Below are 19,753 nucleotides of genomic sequence, written 5' to 3'. Positions count from 1 at the left end.
CTTAATGATAAAACCTTCCACCAAGGTAAGTGCAGAAGGAATGTGCTTCAACACAGTAAACGCCACATGTGACAAGCCCCTACCCAACTTCTCACTTGATATTAAAAGGTAGAAAATGTTTCCTTTAAGATAAGGCTCACTTTTTCAGCATAGCACTGGAAATCCTAGCCACCACAATCAGGAAACAAAGGAAACAAGGCACCCAAATTGGAGAGGGCAGGCATAAACTGTCCCTGTTCTCAGATGACATGATCTTACAAACAGAAAGCCCTTTAAGACTCCACTACAACACATTAGAACTAATAAAATAATTCAGTGAATCTGGAAGTTCATCATATAAAAATCAAGAGATCAAAAACATAAATATAAGACCTGAAACCATGACTCTACTTGAAGAAAACAGGAAAATATTTTAAGACATTAATATGGGCAACTATTTTTATATGATACTAAAATCAAAAATAGATAAATGGGACTATATTAAACTACAAAGCTCCTAAACAGACTAGGAAATAATAGTCTAAATACTTATAATAATGATGAATATTTGTAAAAGATTATTTTGGGAAATATTCATCTAAAAAAATTAATTTTATAAAATATATGACTTAAAAAATCAAGTAATACAATTAAACATTTGTCCATTAATCAAACACAGAGACAAAATCAGATATAGAAAAGTGAAAAGTTGAGGAAAAAAAGTAAAAGGAAAGCCATGAGTGTAAATGGTTCAGGAGATACAAAGGCTGACGGAATCCATTAGTTCACCTATATGCAAGCTGTTAGACCTATGTATTGGGATAGCGAAAGACAATTTTCTTCAATAAGATGAAGCTATCAAAATATTGGACACACCCACATTTACAGGAATGACTTTTGACACTTGAGAGCATTTGAGGTCAAATCAGTAGTAAAAATGCTTTTTAAGAAAAAACAAGCAGTGCTGAAGAGATGGCTCAGAGGTTAGGAGCACTGGCTGTTCTTCCAAAGGTCCTGAGTTCAATTCCCAGCAACCACATGGTGGCTCATAACCATCTTTAATGAGCTCTGGTGCCCTATTCTGGCGTGTAGGCATACATACAGGCAGAATATTGTGTAAATAATAAATAAATAAATATTTGAAAAACAAACAAACAAAAAACCAAGCAGCTGGCAAAGTGGCACATGCCTTTAATCCCAGAACTTGGGGAGACAGAGGCAGGAGGATCTCTGTGAGTTCAAGGCCAGCCTGGTCTAGAAAGCAAGTCCAGGACAGCCAGGACTACAAGAGAAACCCTATCTCGAAAAACAAAAGCAAGCAAATAAATAAGTGACAATTATTAATTCAAAGAAGGGGGTTAAGGTTATACAGAAAGAAGGCAGCCATGAGGTACTATTTAACACAGCTATAAGTCATACTTTCAGAGGTTTGCTAACATTAATACTGAATTAGACATTCATTAACATGGTTATAAATATGTTGGAAAGATGGACATGTGTGTGAAGAGTGTGATGCCAAGGACATAACAGGAAGCTCACGCTATCAAAAATTCTAAAAAGTTAGAAGTTTGAAAGTTCCCAATACAAACAAATGAGGAGATGGAAATGCTGATTATCTTGACGTAAAGAGTTTGTTCATTATAAAATTATCACATTTTCCACACAAGTACATATATATGCAACTAATTAATTTTTAATAAAAAAGTGAACAAGTAGTAACAAGCTCTAAGTATAAATACCAAGGAGTCAACTAAAATATTCAAAGACTTGCTACCCCTGGAAAACCTAAGGTGGGTTTTTTAAATAAGCTTAATCAAACTACAGAATTTTTATAATTATTGGAATTGACCAAATTACATTTGAACAAATGACAGGAAGTTTACGATGTGACATAAAACTCACTAAAAGATCAAAATGGATGTTCTTAATGAGGAACTACACAGATCAGGAATAGTTGAGAATATGTAGGGAATTAATGTCAGGGAGATGCTTGTGGTATATATTCCGTTTTAGGAAAGAATGTTATGGTTTGGTCCCCTTGGTTAGGAAGTTAGGAAAAGGCGTTCACTAACCACTATAAGAGTTTTTAAAAACTGTAGGTTAGGAGTTAACATAAAGATTACTTATAAACAAAATGCAAAGCCATGTGCAATCCCTTACAAACATCTTCATACTGGCGTTGCAGTTCATCCAACACAAATATAATGTCTCCAATGTCCACAGTGTGGTTACCTGTAACAGAAAGAGGGATTTAAGCTACTCCAATTGCTCTTGAACACAGCTGCCAGCCTGAAGAGTATGTGACTAGGACTCAGGAGCGAGTGCAGGTGGGCTCAGGGGCCAACCACTGGGGAATAGCCACATTTCAGGTGGACTCAGGGGGCCAACCACTGGGGAACAGCCACATTTCAGGTGGACTCAGGGGGCCAACCACTGGGGAACAGCCACATTTCAGGTGGACTCAGGGGGCCAACCACTGGGGAACAGCCACATTTCAGCTGGGCTCAGGGGCCAACCACTGGGGAACAGCCACATTTCAGGTGGACTCAGGGGGCCAACCACTGGGGAACAGCCACATTTCAGGTGGGCTCAGGGGGCCAACCACTGGGGAATAGCCACATTTCAGGTGGACTCAGGGGGCCAACCACTGGGGAACAGCCACATTTCAGGTGGACTCAGGGGGCCAACCACTGGGGAACAGCCACATTTCAGCTGGGCTCAGGGGGCCAACCACTGGGGAACAGCCACATTTCAGGTGGACTCAGGGGGCCAACCACTGGGGAATAGCCACATTTCAGGTGGGCTCAGGGGGCCAACCACTGGGGAATAGCCACATTTCAGGTGGGCTCAGGGGGCCAACCACTGGGGAACAGCCACATTTCAGGTGGGCTCAGGGGCCAACCACTGGGGAACAGCCACATTTCAGGTGGGCTCAGGGGCCAACCACTGGGGAACAGCCACATTTCAGGTGGGCTCAGGGAGCCAACCACTGGGGAACAGCCACATTTCAGGTGTCTGTGCTAAGCAGTCTGATGAACGTCTTATAAACTTCTGTGAGACCTTGCTACAGATAGCACCTGAAGCACATACTCCTTTACCTCCGTTTCTAGAGTTTGAGCTCGAGACTTGGGAATGTGTACTTCAATTATTTTCCTCAACTTTTAATGGGAAGCTCACGCTATCAAAAATTCTAAAAAGTTAAAAGTTTGAAAGTTCCCAATACAAACAAACGTGGAGATGGAAATGCTGATTATCTTGACGTAAAGAGTTTGTTCATTATAAAATTATCACATTTTCCACACAAGTACATATATATATATACAACTAATTAATTTTTAATAAAAAAGTAAACAAGTAATAACAAGCTCTAAGTATAAATACCAAGGAGTCAACTAAAATATTCAAAGACCTGCTACCCCTGGAAAACCTAAGGTGGGTTTTTTTAATAAGCTTAATCAAACTACAGAATTTTTATAATTATTGGAATAATTGACCAAATTACATTTGAACAAATGACAGGAAGTTACGATGTGACGTAAATCTACTTCCTATCACTTAAAAAATGATTTTGAATCAACAACATCTACAGAAGAGCAGTTACAGAGTCGGTCTGCAAGCAGCGGTCCACGTCTTTGCTTCCTAAGGTCATTCTTGACCTTAATATTTAAGCCAAGCAGCTGAGACCCCGCCCCTCCTCTGCCCAAATGCTAAAGATTCCTGAGAAGTTTTTATTTCTTCAGTCAACTTTTCCACTCATGAAATATTATTTTTGCTTTGTTTTGTTTTGCTTTGCTTCGCTTTTGAGCTAAGATGCCATGCCCAAGCTGACCTGAAGCCCGCTGTATAGTGCATGCTGGCCTCAAACCACAGCAATCCTTATGGCTCTGCCTCCCAGGTACTGCGTCACAGGCATGTGACACCAAAACCAGCTCCCACAGAGTCTTGACCTCATATCATCAACCATATATTCTATCAGAACCTATAAGCCTTTCTCCTTTAACCAACTTCTACCAATTATTTATAATTAATGAGAAACTCACAAAATAATTATGCTACTACGGTTTTAAGTTGTATGGACCCCTACCCATCCATTTTTCCATCAGTCTTCTTATGCTACTGAGCCATAATTCTGTACTAAATTTCTGTTATTTCTCATTCAGTGAGAAAATAACTTAACTTGCCTCTCTGCTCAGTTTAGGTACTTCCCAGTTTTAACTTCCATCGTCAAACATGCCTATTCAGATGATGTTCCTGTGTTCTGGAGATAAAGCACTGGCAGAGTGTTTTGTAGAGGAATTTTAATCCAGCAACATGGCTGCTCTGGCAAGGGATCACATCCAAAGACCTTCTAGGTCTGTGAGATGCAGCTGGAATCCAGACATACCACACACTTAATCCCTCTGGCTGGAATACAGACACACCCTTACTGCACACCTTTAATCTCAAAAACTGTAGCTAAAGTTAGTTTGTAGAAGGTGTTTGAACGTGACATCTAATTGAGGGGCAGGCAAAGTGATGCTTCAGAGATTTGACAGAATGACTCAGAGGTAGGATAAGGCCAGCTCTCATGACAAGAGCACAGGAAGAGAGTGACTTAAGGCAGAGCAGCACACAGAGGGAGGGAGGGGGCAGTTTTACTTGGAAGTTTTACAGAGACAGGTTGCAGGTGAAGACAGTTGTAAGCTGATTAACCTGCTTAAACTCTAAGGCCCTCCGTGGAGACCTGATTTAGTTCCCAGTATAACTGTGGCTCCTCTGTTAACACCTGCTGTAGCGACAGCGTATTAGAAGCCATTTTGCCTCCAAGTCTCCACTTTGATCATAAGGTAGAATTAAGTTCAGGTTCTCGGGCTCCACCTGCCTGGGAGCTTGAACATCCTGGTACTTACAACTCAATACTTGCTGAACGTTCTGCTCAAATTAATGATTTATGTTCTACTTAAACAAAACCACAATACCCTGCTATGTTTCTTTCTCCCGAAAGAGTGGAGAGCTGGAAAGTCCCTGAGCCTATATCCTAGTCAATCAGCTTAAAATGCTTTGTCTAGCTACTTGGACATTGTGCACAGAAAATAAGAAATCCTTCTTGTGTTTAACTGGTCAAAATGATGTGACGCTGGCCTCCCCTTGCTTCCCACCTGGTTACCTGGTTGTTACAGTTTTTCTTATAAAAAGCCTGACTTACAAGCAAACAAACATGATAGTTTGGCTCCCAGGTCCACTGTGTCCCTGGCCATGGTCAGTCTGGGGGTGTGGCACTCTCACTGAGACTGGTTTGTGTGGCAATTCTTTTATTATAACAAGAGAGAATGAGCCACAGGATGAGAAGAAGCCAGAAGACTAGAATCGATTTCTAAAGTTAGTTTGAAGCCAAGCAGAGCACTATAGTCAGAAACTGAAAGAAACCAGTTTGAATCAGTCAGCTTACAGAAGAGTTTCGATCCAGAACAGCTGAGTTGAACCAGCCAGCCAGGGTTCAGAAAGAACTAGAAAGGGTGAGTTTATTCAGCAGTAAGCCTCTGAGATGGCAATTATATCAGACGAATAAAAGTTACATTTACAATGTTTATCTAACATGCCTTAGGTACACACAACACACAGGAGTGATTCTAATAGTTAAAAGACAAGAAGTGTCTTTGTGATAGAGTGTGTGTGTGTGTGTGTGTGTGTGTGTGTGTGTAGAGGAACGTTCAAGGAAAAATTGTTTCTATTTGGCAGGAAGAGGCACAGTATACAGCTGAAATTCTAAAGCAAAACAAAAATCAAGATTATGTTTTGAAATAAAAATGAAGATCTGGGTAAAGGCCAGATAATACAAGGCCTTTTTCCTAGTAAAGGTTGCTGTGGAGAGGAGGGTTTATTTGACTTACCTTTCTACATCATTGTCAAAGGAAGTCAGAATGGGACCTTAAACAGGGCAGGGACCTGGAGGCAGGAGGTGATGCAGAGGCCATGGAGGAGTGCTGCTTACTGGCTTCCTCCTTATGGCTTGCCCAGCCTGCTTTCTGACCACCAGCCCAGCGACAGAACCACCTACATCAATCACCAAGAAAATGCTCTACAGATAAGGGGATCAAAGCTGGTACAGGTAGACTTGGGAGGTTGAACTGCAGCAGTCCCAAAGAAAATGTATGCTCACTTGGATTATAATATGGAAGTAGGCTTCAGAAGTGCCTCAGAGTTTAAAATAAGAGAACTTCACAATAATAGAATTGTGGGGGATGACTTGGGTTTCTGCCTCATGCCTCGATTCATCGTGACAACCTATGTGGTAGATGTCCATAGCCAGTCTCTATAGCAATCCTTTGAACTTACTGTCCACATAAGAGTGACTCATCACATCCCTGAGCATCTCAGGGTCCACTTGGATTTCCATGCTATCCAAAAAAGCAGCAACTTCATCAACGGGCACGCGACCACTTTTCACCTTAGAAAAATTCCTCAAGGCATTTTGAAATTCTGGAAGAAAAAAGAAATGAACCAAGATGATTGGACTGCAAGAATCAACAGCTTTTCCTGGAGAACAGCCTGATTGATTGATTGATTGATTGATTGATTACCCACAACCTAATAAGGAGAAAGAACCTGGGTGCACAGGTTTCACTGTGACATTTCATGCCCACACACACTATACTTTGGCCGTTTTCACCTGCATCACCCTCCTCTTGTCCTCCCAACCTGAGCACTCTCACCGTCCCTTCGCCCTTCTACTTTCAGGTCTTTTGTTGCTACTGTTGAACCAATAAGTTTAAGTACGGTTACTTATGGGAGCACGGGTAAAGGGTTATCACAAAGGGCACCTAACCGGTGGCTACATCACGGAAGAAAATGGGGAGTGCTCCCTTGATTCCCAATAGCATGCTTTGTGGTTTTGTTTTGTGGGGTTTTGTTTTTTGTTTGTTTGTTTGTTTTTTAGATTCTATTAGATCTAGGTTCTCTGATTCTCCCTTGCTTTTAATTGGTCCCTCATATGCCTTGACAAAACATTTATATTATGTATTCTTCTATTTGTAGGCATATATGTCAACAGTGGTATACTGAAAGTATTCTAACTGGGTGTATTGGCACATGTCTGTAATCCCAGTTCCCAGGAGGGAGAGACAGGACAATCAGGAATTCACGGCCAGCCTCAGCTACATAGCAAATTCAAAGTCAGGCTGGGTGATATAAGACCCTGTCTCAAAATAGAACAAAAATATTCTAAAGTCAATATTAAACTTGTAATAAGCTAGAAAGAGCTGAAAGTCTTTCAGAGTTCAATACTTAGACATCTTCTATCTAAATTGTAATTTATATTATACATATAATTTTAATAATATGTTATTTGTGTGTTGTTTAAAAAGAAATAAAAGAAATATGTGGGATCTTGATTACTCTCAAAACATTTTAACCATAAACATAAAATAAATATAGGAAACCAAGATTTTAAAATCCAAGAAATAGAGACTTTAATATAAGCGATGGTTTAACAACTATGAAGTGCTGAGGAGTCTATATGCATAAATCTATAGTTAGAAAAAGGACTTTAAGTTGGATGACAACTAGGCAAGCCCAATGTCATGGGAACTTGAAAAATAATTAAGTAGGAAATAAAGAATCAAAGGGGAAAAATAAGTATCTTACCCATTGCACATGTGACAAGAATTTAATAACATTATGTGAGTGAATGAAAAAGCTTTGCTTGCTTTTCCTGGACTAAGAATATTAAACCACACTTGTGTCTTCTTGAGTCTAAAAATACAAAAACAAAAACAAAACAAAAAAACAGCCTGACTGACTGTAAAAATACATGATCTCAAGGGCTGAGCTAAGAAAGTGGCCTTGCCTAACAAGTAAACGAGAAACACTAAAGTTGTGGAAGTGCTGCTTCTGTAACTACCATGAACAGTCCTTACAGTCACTGTGTCATCTATTTGTAATGTAAAGTTAGTAATCCAGAAGGCAGTAAGTACCTGAAGCTTGCGGGGGAAATCACATGCAGACACAGAATAGAAAGTGACGTCAACAGAAAGCCAGCACGCACAGAACAAAGGCAGATGTAAAGAGGAGGCTAGAGGGTTCTTTCTGTGAAATATTCTACACAGAAAGGAGCGGTGACAACCAAAGTTATACAAGTTAGTCTAGGGCCAGTGAGGTGGCTCAGCAGGTAACAGTGCTTGCCTGACAGCCCGAGTCCAACCCCTCCCCCCAGAACTCATGATGGAAGGAGAGAGTTGAATCCCAAAAGTTTGGAAGTTGTTCTCTGACCTACACACAGACCATGGCAGGCAAGTGTCCTCATACACACACATGTATACACACACACACACACACACACACACACACACACACACCAAGTAAAAATTTTAAAGATGAACTAGTCTAAGGGCGAGGAAGATGGCTCAGTTGGTAAAAAGTTTGCCTCAAAGTGTAAGGATCTGAGTTCTGATCCCCAGAGCCCCCCAAGACCAGGCACGCTGTCCCATGTCTATAATCCCTGTCATGGGATAAGGAAGAAGACCGGAGGCTCACTGGATGCTCATAACCAACTAGGCTGGTGTACCTAGCAGGAAGACATAGGGTGGTGAAGAATCCTGCCTCAAAGAAGGTAGAAAGCTAGACTCAGCACTCAAATTGTCCTCCGATCTCCATACACACACTGTGACATGTGCACTCCCATACACACACATGAACGTATACATACATGAAGAATAAAATAACCCATCTAGTCATTATTTACCAGTTACAGAGAAAACAGGAGTTTGATGATAGAAAATGCTGCTGCTGCTGCTGCTGCTGTGATCCAGGAGGGGATCCGGGAGGGGAGGTGTGTGTGTGTGTGTGTGTGTGTGTGTGTGTGTGTGTGTGTGTGTGTGTGTGTGTCTGTGTGTGTGTGTGTGATGTGTATTATATCTAGGGACTGAATTAGGTTGTCAGGCCTGAGGAGCGAGTGCTTTTACCTACTGGGCCATCTTACTGGTCCCAGTCCAAGCTTTTTAATGTCTTTTATGACAAAAAAAAATTCAGGGCTGAAGAGATGGTTCAGCATCTAAGAGTGCTTGCCACTTTCTGAAGACTAGAGTTTGGTTCCCAGGACTCATACCAGGTAGCTGACAACAGCCAGGTCCATGGCCTCTTCTGATCTCTGTGGGTACTTTGACACACATGGAACACAGAGGAGGGGGAGGTTCATATAAAAAAAAACTTTTAAAAAGTCATATCTTAATCCCAGCATTCGGGAGGCAGAGGCAGGCAGATCGCTGTGAGTTCGAGGCCAGCCTGGTCTACAAAGTGAGTCCAGGATGGCCAAGGCTACACAGAGAAACCCTGTCTCGAAAAAAAAAAAAGTCATATCTAATTTGTCTCCTCTAGACTATAGAGTAAGAGAAAATGAGCTTCCAAAAAGACATAAGTTAATCTATCCAGCCCTACACTGACACAGGCTACTATCAAAACCATTCTTGTCTATACTTTTGATAAATATTATCTTTACCTGGATCCTGAGCAGCCAAGAGAGAAGTATCGTTTCTGGCCTTAAGGAAATCTGTAAAATCCAGCATTCCATTAACTATAAAAATGGTTTGGAAACAAGGAGGAAATGAAGACCATTAGTAAACTCATTAAGCTTAAAATGTAAACAAAGTGTAAGTATAATTAACTGACATCAGAACATCATCGTTTGTATGCAAGAGTTAGTCACACACATATTGCATAGAGAATATATTTTAAAGAGAGAGAGCCTTTACCAGAATTTTAATATTAAATAATAAGCAGTGTTTCCATAGTAATAGATGGCACAGATCAGGATTGTCAGTACCTCCGTAATCTTTGCCCACAATTCCATCAAATTTATATTTGCCATTCTGCACTTGTGTGGGGGAGGGGAGGGAGCCAGGGGAAGGTAGCTGCATGTAAGTGTAGGTTCATGCAGAGGCCAGAAGAGGGCGTCAGATCTCCTGGAGCAGAAGTTACTGATGGTTATGAGCACCCAGCATGGATGCTGGGAACCAAACTCTGGTCCTCTATAAGAACAGCAAATCCTCTTAACTGCCAAGCCACCTCTCTAGCCCCCCAAAATGGCACATACACAAGAGCCACTCTAACTTCTGCATTACATACTCGGTAACAAAAGTGAAACCAAAGGGTCCACGGGTATTTGTATTTTTCTTCAACATTTTTCCTCCTTTGGACTTTCAAGACAGGGTCTTGGGTAGCCCAGGCTGGCCTAAAATGCAATATGTAGCCAAGGATACCTGTTTTTTCTGTTTTGACCTTCCAAGTACTGGAATAAAAGATGTTTCACTGACACACCTGGCTTTTCTGACTTCTCTCTCCTGTCTTCTGTCTTCCCTCCCTCCTTCCCTTCCTCCCTTCCTCCCTCTCCCCCTCTTTCTCTCTCATTATTCAACGTAAGCTATGCTAATGTAAATGACAAACATTTATAACCTCTGAGATATATGGTACACTTTTCTTAACTCCTACGCATTGTAAACTATATAATCAGGCATAAAATGTTGACATGATGTGTACTCTACCTGACTATAAACATTAGTTACCTTTTCCATCCTATACTTTTTCCAATTAAATCAAAACCTTCAAAACACAATTTGGCATAAGCTACCTTCCCATAGTCAGTTTTGAAAATTATAATGAAATCAAATGTAAACGTTGCACTCATCAAGAAATGTCTCATGGCAGACTTGGAAAGAAGCTCCACATTTATCAGTGAGAGTGGGCGTGCAGCTGCCATCTGTCTGGAAAAAGCACTCCAGCCAGTAATGAGAATGGAAGACGGGGATGCCACCGAAGGACCAAGGCCTTTCCAGAACTTCCACTGGCTCCCACTCTCATTATGTTAGAGTGCTTATTCCAGAAAGATTTGGGCAACAGAAAACAGGATGCAATGTATTCACACAGCAGAATAGCATGCAGGTGACTCAAGAAGCAAGAGGTGGGCACACAAAAAATACAGAAGAGTCTTTTCACGTGCTATTAATATATACATCATGTCAAACTTTGTAAAAATATTTTTTAAAATATATACACAGCAATGAAAGTATATTAAAGAGGATAAAGAGCACACAGCTCAGGAAAGTACTTTCCTCAAACTGAAGAAACAGAAAAATAGGCTGTTTCAATGAACTTTATGGTTAGACGCAAATTATCGTCAAGGCCTTAGGTTTCATCTGGAGAGACTGGGCCAGATATGTATTACATCACTAATGCAGCATTACTATTAAAATAACTAAAATGAAATTAGTCCACTCGTAGTCCAATTATGAAACTGTATCAAAATACAGTGCAGTAGCCAATCCAATTACATCCACCTGAGGTATGGCTTTTTAATAGCATTGTACCTTAATGGGTGTTTTTTTAAAGATTTATTCTATTATTATGTATACAGTGTTGTCTGCTTGTACACCTGCAGGCCAGAAGAGGGCACCAGGTTACGTTATAGATGGCTGTGAGCCACTACGTGGTTGCTGGGAATTGAACTCAGGACCTTTGGAAGAGCAGGCAGTGCTCTTAACCACTGAGCCATCTCTCCAGCCCCCACCTTAATGTTTTTAAAGCATAACAAAAATTACACCTTGTAAATGCTTCCCATCCAGCTTTCCTGTCATCTGCAGTTAATCAGATGAACATAACGTACATGCGTGTGCGTGAGATGAGAAAGCTTACCATCAATGTCAACAGTCTTCAGCACCTGGAGCATTTCTGAGTGACTCATAGACACCTTCAAGGGGTGAAGAACGGTGGTCAAATCGTTCACGTAAACCTTCCCCTCGCGAACTTTACTAAAAATTAAGCAGGCTTTCTGAAGTGCTGCACGTACATAACAAAACACTCAGTTAATTTGAATGAATACCTATCTTGATTATCCCACACTCTCAGAAGAGAAAACAGTAACATCCACAAGAAGGATGACTACGTTACTGTTCGTGCAGATTTCCCCTTTAAAATCTACTGTGTGGTGTGGGTATGTCCAGAATATTGGCCCCTTCCCTCTCTGCTCCTGCAGCACTCAGGATGATCACACATGTCTTACTGAAAGAGACAAGGCGGGGAAAGAGGTAGGTTGGGCAAGGAGAGGTGAAAAAAAGAAGGAAGAGAAAAGGTGAGGGGAGAGAAAGGAAAATAGTAACAACAGGGTGCTATTAAAAGGTTTGTAGAAGAAGAAGAAGGATTTCAGTAAAAATAAGAAGCAAAACTGATGGGATACTAATAGGAAAAACTATTTTGAGACGCTCCTCTGTGCTGGAGAGGTGGCTCAGCGGTTAAGAACTGCTCTTGCAGACTTGCTCTCGATTCCCACACAGCAGCTCACAGCTGTCTGTAACTCCAGTCTCAGGGCATCCGATACCTTTCCGACCTCCATGACCACTGCACACACAAGGTGCGCAGACGTACACGCAGGAAACCACCCATACACGTTACAGAGGAAGAAGAAGAGTGGGGAGGGGGAGAGGAGAAAGAACAAAGAAGGGGAAGAGACGCTTGAGATACAGAGCATAGCAACCCTTGGTAGTGGCTTCTCATCCCAGCACTTGCGAGGCAGAGGCATGAGCATCTCCATGAGTTCCAGGTCAGCCCGGTCTACAGAGCGGGCGAGAGTTACATTGTGTGACCCTGTCTCAAAACAAAACATATACATATACATATAGAAGTATGTGTGTATATCAGCATATATTTGTTATTTATATTATATGTACTTATACATTTATGTTATGTATTATTTATATGACTATATACTTATGATGCATATTATGTAACATGTAAACGTATGTATATAGCCCTGTAGAAGCAGAAATAAATATAGATGAAACAAAAAGGGATTTGTCTGTTGAAAGGGAACTATTTCTAAATAGATAAAAGGAGAGAATATGGGAGGAGACTAGGAGGAGAGGAGGGATGGGGCTATGACCAGGAAGTAAAGTGAATTTTTAATAATAATAAATAAACAAATAAATAAAATAAGAAGTTAAATTTGGGTGGGTAGGGGAAACTGGAAAGACTTGGGAGAGGAAACAAGTATGATGAAAATGTATTAAATTTAAAATTTGTTTTAAATAATAAAAAATACAATTAAAAACTGAAAAATAAAGAGGGAGGGAGAATGTGAATGGTGTTTATAAGTCTATGGATAGCTAAAGCAGGAATTTTAGGAAGATTCTTCCCAATAGCTTTTATTACCTGACTATAAAAAAACAAACCTGTATTATTTAGCAACCCTACTTCTGAATTTTTGTTTTTAGAAAGTGAAATCTCAGGTGGAGCAGGACAATCAGAAGTAAAACTCACCCTGCATCTCATTGTGAGTCTGAGGCCAGCCTGGGCTACATGAAACTATCTCCTCCTCCATTTCATTGTGAGTCTGAGGCCAGCCTGGACTACATGAAGCTATCTCATCCTCAATCTCATTTTGAGTCTGAGGCCAGCCTGGGCTACATGAAGCCATCTCCAAAAAAAGTTTTTTTTTAAAGTCAGAATCTCAATAAGATAGTGCTTCCACATCTGTGACCCGCCAGTAAGTCACAGTTGCCAAGACATAGAATCAAAATACAAAAATGACAGTCATCAAATGATGAATTAATTTTCAAGCATGATATATACAGATAGAATATTATTTACTTAGTCTTTTAAAAGAAAGAAATATTATAATATGAGGTAATAGGAACAAGCTGGAAGATGTTGTGTTCAGTGAAATAAGTCAGTCACAGACAAATCACTCTACTTACACCAGCTATCTAAAATAGTTCAGTGTAAGAAGCAAAGACTAGAACTGTGGTTGTCAGGAACTGAGTCGGGGGAAAGAGAGGGGTCGCTCATCAGTGGGTATAAAGTTTCACTTGCGTATAATAAGCTCTAGAGGACTGCTGTACAATATTATATGCATAAACAATAATACTACATTGTACACGCAAGCTATGTTAAGGAAGTAATTCTTGTGTCAAATGTTCTTGAAACTTAAAGGGAAATGGGAAGCAAAATATTAATTTTCATAGATTTTAAATAAATCGTGTGTGTGTACATGTGCAAGTGTGTGGAGGCCAGAGGTCAGCCTCGGATGTCATTTTTCATGAGCCACCGGCGTGTCTTCAGAGACTGGGTCTCTCTCTGGGACCTGAAGCTCGCCATCTAGGCTAGGCTGGCTGACCAGTAAGCTCCAGGGATCTGCCTGCCTCTGCTTCCCAAGGGTTAGGATTACAAGTGTGCCAACCATGCCCAAGCTTTTTAACGTGAATTCTGGGACTGACCCACGCTAGCATGGCAAGCACTTCACCAACTGAGCTGCAGGCGAGAACTGGAGCCCTAAGACAGATGCAAACTTTAATTCATTTCTTTTTACCTTTGATACAGTTAAAGAATAGGTGGTAGGAGTGAAAATTTGAGGAAAATAGTGAAAGTTTAGAATAGATCCCAAAGAAATGTGAGGAAATCTAGGCAAAAATTAAAAGGAAAATGCCACCCTGTCAGAAGAGTGGCAAGTCTGAGTCCAGCATAGCCTATGTAAACTCTATCAGGAAGGGAAAGAGGGAGGGGAATGAGAGAGGGAGGGAGGCAGGGAGGGAGGGAGTATAAATTCTAGAATTTCTCATTACCATTTAACTCTTGGTATTTTAAAATTTCCTCAGGCATTTGTTCGTATAATGTGAGGTAGAGGTTAGAAGTCATCTCCTTTTTCCTGTTAGAGAAAGGGCCACATTAGAAGCAGCAAAGGACACTCATCACACACACACACACACACACACACACACACACACACGCACATCCTGAAATCATATGAAATTTTATTTTGCCTGTTTTTATTTTGGTGTTTTGTTGAAACACGGTCTCACTAAGTTGCCCAGACTCACCATGTAGCCATACTAGCCTTGAACTCTTGGCAATCCTTCTGCCATAGCCTCACAAGTGCTGGGACTATAGGCAGGTACTACAAATCTCAACCAGGAGAACCTCTGTTAACAAGCTTCCAAGTGGTAAGAAAGAGTTGCTATTTTCACCCCCAAATTCCCATCTTGCTTCTTTCTGACAATGTCTCTGCGTGAAGCAAAATCTACCCTGACACCTTAGGCTCTGGCTCCAGTCCAGTGTTTCCTGCTTCTTTTTATTTAAGATTTACATATTTATTTTATGTATATGAGTGCTCTATCTGCATGTACACCTGCACTCCAAGAGAGGCCATCAGATCACATTATAGATGGTTGTGAGCCACCATGTGGTTGCTGGGAATTGAACTCAGGACCTCTGGAAGAGCAAGCCAGTGCTCTTAACTGCTGAGCCATCTCTTCGGCTCCTTTTCCTGCTCTTACTACTAGCCACAGTTATCCTTTAAAGAAAGGCTTATAAGACAAATAAGAAATCTTTATACAACAAAGAAAGAAAGAAATCCCAGACTCTATCATTAACTATAAATAAGATGTCTGGGGGGAGGAGGGAAGGATTCATCTGTTATTTCTGTAAAATGTAAATAACTAAAACCTTAATATTAGTATTGGAAGAACTCTTAAGAGTCAGTACAAGATTCTTGCACAAATATGGAAAGTCGGGGGACTGAACAAATGGCTTGGTGGTAAAGAGCACCTGCTGCTCTTCCAGAGGACCTGAGTTTGGTTTCCAGCACCCATGTCTGGTGGCTCACAACCACCTATAACTTCTTCTTTGGGCCTCCACAGGCACTCACTCACTCACTCACTCACTCGTTCACATACACACACACACACACACACACACACACACACACACACACACAGTGCATAGTTTTAATCCCAGCATTCAGGAGGCAGAGACAGGTGTAGCTCTGAGTTTGAGGCCAGCCTGGTCTACAAGGGCCAGCCAGGGCTACATCATATAAGACCCTCTCTTTTAGAAAATGGGAAGTAAGGACCCAAGATGCAACGTGAGTTTCACACGCACCAAAATAGGATGTGAGGTCAGTAGGACCCAATCTACATCCTCCAACCCCACATCCAGTGCTCCTACCTCTTTCTGACCCTTCCTAAAGTCATAGTCTTTTTCACTGAAACAAACTTTTGGCGTTCTTTACACAGAAGAGATACATAACTGCAGAGAAAAACTCCAAGTTCAAGCCCCACGTTCAAATATCAGAATACAATTATTTAAATACCGAATTAATGAGGGAGTCGGACGCAGAGGTGATGAAGTCTTGTGACATGGCAACTTGTATAAAGTGCTTTCTTTCCTGGTCTTCTTCTCCTTTGATGGCTTCATAGAGGAAGAGGCAATCTAGAGCCAAAAGAAAGGCGTTGAGGACTGAGGTAATCCTGACAATCTAGCATCCTTGACCAATAAGCCTCTTGAAAGATACTCACACCACAGCACCTCCCTCAGCCATGTTTGAAAGTGATGCCTAATTGAGTGGCAGAAAAAGTGATGAATCAGAGAAAGATTTGACAAAATAGGATGTGCCCAACTCTCATGAGACAAGAGGGCAAAGGGAAGCTACTTAAGGGAGCAGCACAGAGAATGAGAGAGGGGAGTCAGTTTTACTGGGAGAGTTTTACAGAAACGGGTTAAGGAGAAAACAATCTAGATACAAGTGAAGACAGAATGAACCAGAGAATGAGAAGGAGCCAAAAATTTTGAAGATTGCTCGAGTTAGTTTGAGGCCAAGCAGAGCAATTCAGTGAGAAACTGAGAGAAGCCTAATTGAATCACTTAGCTTAGGGAGGAGTTAGTTGAACCAGCCAGCCAGAGTTCAACGAGCTGGAGACGGTGAGTTTATGCAGCAGTAAGTGTCAGAAGCTGAAAGCATTCTAGGCCTAGATTAGATTGTACAGAGGCTAGAAGCTTCCAGGACTAGGTCTAGGTTAGCAGGCGGAGGCAGTAAGCCTAGGAGATGACAACTGAATCAGAAGAATAAAAGTTACTGTTACAGACACGGGAATGGTGCACACCTGTGATCATAGCACAGGAAGACAGATGCATGAAGGTCACCAAAAGTTCAAGGTCCTCCTTGTCTATACAGAAGGTTCCAGCGTAGCCAGGGGAAGTAGAAAATCATCCCAAGGTTCTCAACAAATGTAGACCAATTGCACGTGAAAGAAAGTACACAGGCTCACATGAGCTCTCGCTCATAACAAAATAACAAGATTTGGATGCCCCAAAGATTTCATACACTGGATTCAATAGACACATTCTTAAGATAACTACAGAAAGTGAACCGAGTATGACATAGGTGGCCTTGAAGAAAACACCAAGCAAAGCTTTTGGAAATAAAGCAATCACTGACATTAAAATCTCAATGGGCAGGGTTAAAGCTGCACATTAATTTTAGCTGGATGGAGAAAAATAAGTTAATTACAAAATAGATAGGGAACAAAATATCAAAAGCAAAATAAAGAGTTAAAATTCAAGTTTGGGGGGGAGGACATGAAGCAATGTCACTATGGGTACTACTCCCCCAAAGGTCCACGCATTTGAGACTTCTTACTCTGGGAGGTGCTATTAGGAAGCGCTGAAAGCCTTGAGAAATGGGGACATAGCGGGAGGCTCCAAGGCGCCTAGAACATTTCATATACTAATATCCGGGAACCTGTGAATGCAGCCTTATTTAGAGGAAAGAAATCTTTGCAGATGTGATGAGATTAAGGATGCCAATATGAGATGTCTGAGGATGGGTGTGCTGGTACACATGAGGACCAGAGAGACTATGAGCTACAGATACAGGGAAGAAGCCCATGTGAAGACCCGTGTGAAGATGAGGGCCAATGTTGGAGATGTATGCCACCAACCAAGGGACACCTAGGGTCAGGGTTAAAGCTGCAAATAATAGCAGCACACAACACAGGAAGGACGGAAGGAAGGAAGGAAGGAAGGAAGGAAGGAAGGAAGGAAGGAAGGAAGGAAGGAAAGAAAGAAAGACTAATAGGGAAAAGCAAAATCTCCTAGTCTTCTGGAAGGAAGGACTGAATGCCTTAGTTTTGAGAGAAAGGATAAGACAACCAGGCCTGGTGGTGCACACCTGTAGCTCCAGCTGCTTAAGAGGATGAGGCAGGAAAATCACTTGAGCCCAAGAGTTTGCAGTTAGTGTGGACAACACGGTGAGAGCCCATCCAAAACAAATAAACATACCAACACACACACACACACACACACACACACACACACACAAGAGAGTGGTATTTTAGTTTCTTTTCTATTGCTGTGATGAAATACAGAAGGAAAGTCACAGGAACAGGAAGAACTTGAGGAGGCCACTCCCGTCTATAATCAGGAACAAGAGATCGATGAACACAAGCAACGCTTGCTCAGCCTAAGGGATGGGAGCACCCAAAGTGGGCAGTTCTTCCTACCTCAATGTAATCAAGACAGTTTCCCCCAAAGACATGCCAGAAGCCCATCTCTGAGATAACTCTGTGTTTTATCCAGTAGACAATTGGCACTAACCATCGCAGAGATAAGAAAAGAAAAGAAAGCCAGGCGGTAGTGGCGGCACATGTCTTTAATCCCAGCACTCAGAGCTCGAGGCCAGCCTGGTCTACAGAGTGAGTTCCAAGTCAGCCAGAGCTACACAGAGAAACCCTGTCTCAGAAAAAAAAAAAAAAAAAGAAAAAAGAAAGAATGAATGAAAAAGAAAAGGAGGAGGAAGAAACAATATTTAAAATAGTAACTTTTCAACACTTGGACTAAAACATCAAGAGTATTTGGAGGCTAAAGATCAAAAAGGAAATTTGTCAATTCTTGACTTACCTCAGTTCTTTCACTATGAAGCTGTACTTGTAAACTTTTCTTTCTCCTGAATTTTTTTGATCCTGAAACCTCGGTGGATTTTTCTTCACTATACAGGAATAATGATGTTTCATATCTAAATGGCACGGAAAATAGGATAACTGCTGAGTTGTTTTTCTGGCTTTATCTTCCTTTCAGTCTTTGTGGAAATTTTCAAATAATATGCTAACCTCCCCTGTACCATCACCCTGCTTAAAAAATGGTCTAAGCTGCCTCACTATACCTGCTCCATCCTTTATAAACTAGAAATCCCAATATTTATTTCATCTGCATATAGTTCATCAAGTATTGTTTTGTCTGTAACAATTTTGATAAACATCTCTACAAGGGACATCTTTTTTTAAAAACACTTAAAACATCATTATGACACATAGAAATTAAGACATTCCTTAGCCTCACCAACTGCACAGTGGGTGCTCAGGTTTCCAGCTGTCTGCTAAATACAACCTTCAAAACTGTGCGTCAGGGAGCAGTAAGTTCCACACGCTTGCTTGGAATGTAGTTTTAATCTCTTTCCATCTACAGAACTTCTCCTTCTACTTACTGTTCCTGCTGCTGTTAGGTCACTTAGCCAGTAGATTGTCCACTATAGCAGCTATGGGTAAATATATCCCTAAGCAAAATTATGAAATAAGAGGAGACTTGGTCATCTATCCACTTCCTTTCTTAGCAGATACCTTGCCTCTTTTGAAACTACATTCTCATTAATCCCAACCCTCCCAAATTCCTACCCTGAGATCCCAATACTTTGTTCTTATACCCCCACGTACATCTCAAAGTTATCTACGTTAGTCACCTGTACAGACGTCAAAGGAAATGCTTTCAATTATTTTGACCATGACTCACAGTCTAAAACTATGTTTTCTATTAGGAAACAGAGACAGAAAAAGAGGCCAAATATATGAAAAATAAACCTATTTTACAAAGTGAAGTTGTATTTTTAAAAAACACTCTGATGTCAATTTCATTTTCATTTTATGAAAGAAAAATTGGAAGTGACCTCCTAAACTGATGTCATGACCCATTAATCGCACAATGAGAA

At 41.0% G+C, this 19,753-nt stretch overlaps 1 protein-coding gene across 1 annotated transcript in view; it reads right to left on the bottom strand.

Annotated features, from left to right (window-relative positions):
• Positions 1-19,753, bottom strand: part of Efcab13 (EF-hand calcium binding domain 13) — a 72,144-nt gene that overhangs the window by 35,111 nt on the left and 17,280 nt on the right. Inside the window, exons 5-10 of the mRNA XM_051159277.1 lie at positions 18,673-18,787; positions 16,088-16,206; positions 14,562-14,644; positions 11,641-11,784; positions 6,295-6,438; positions 2,140-2,211 (exon numbers count right to left, since the gene is read on the bottom strand). Of these exons, the coding sequence (XP_051015234.1) occupies positions 2,140-2,211; positions 6,295-6,438; positions 11,641-11,784; positions 14,562-14,644; positions 16,088-16,206; positions 18,673-18,787 (677 nt within the window). The remainder of the gene's footprint in view (positions 1-2,139; positions 2,212-6,294; positions 6,439-11,640; positions 11,785-14,561; positions 14,645-16,087; positions 16,207-18,672; positions 18,788-19,753) is intronic.

Source organism: Acomys russatus, chromosome 16, assembly GCF_903995435.1.
Source record: "Acomys russatus chromosome 16, mAcoRus1.1, whole genome shotgun sequence".
In the NCBI taxonomy this organism is placed as follows: Eukaryota; Metazoa; Chordata; class Mammalia; order Rodentia; family Muridae; genus Acomys; species Acomys russatus.
Note: the sequence above shows the minus strand (reverse complement) of the source record. Positions and strands in the feature narration are given on the sequence as shown.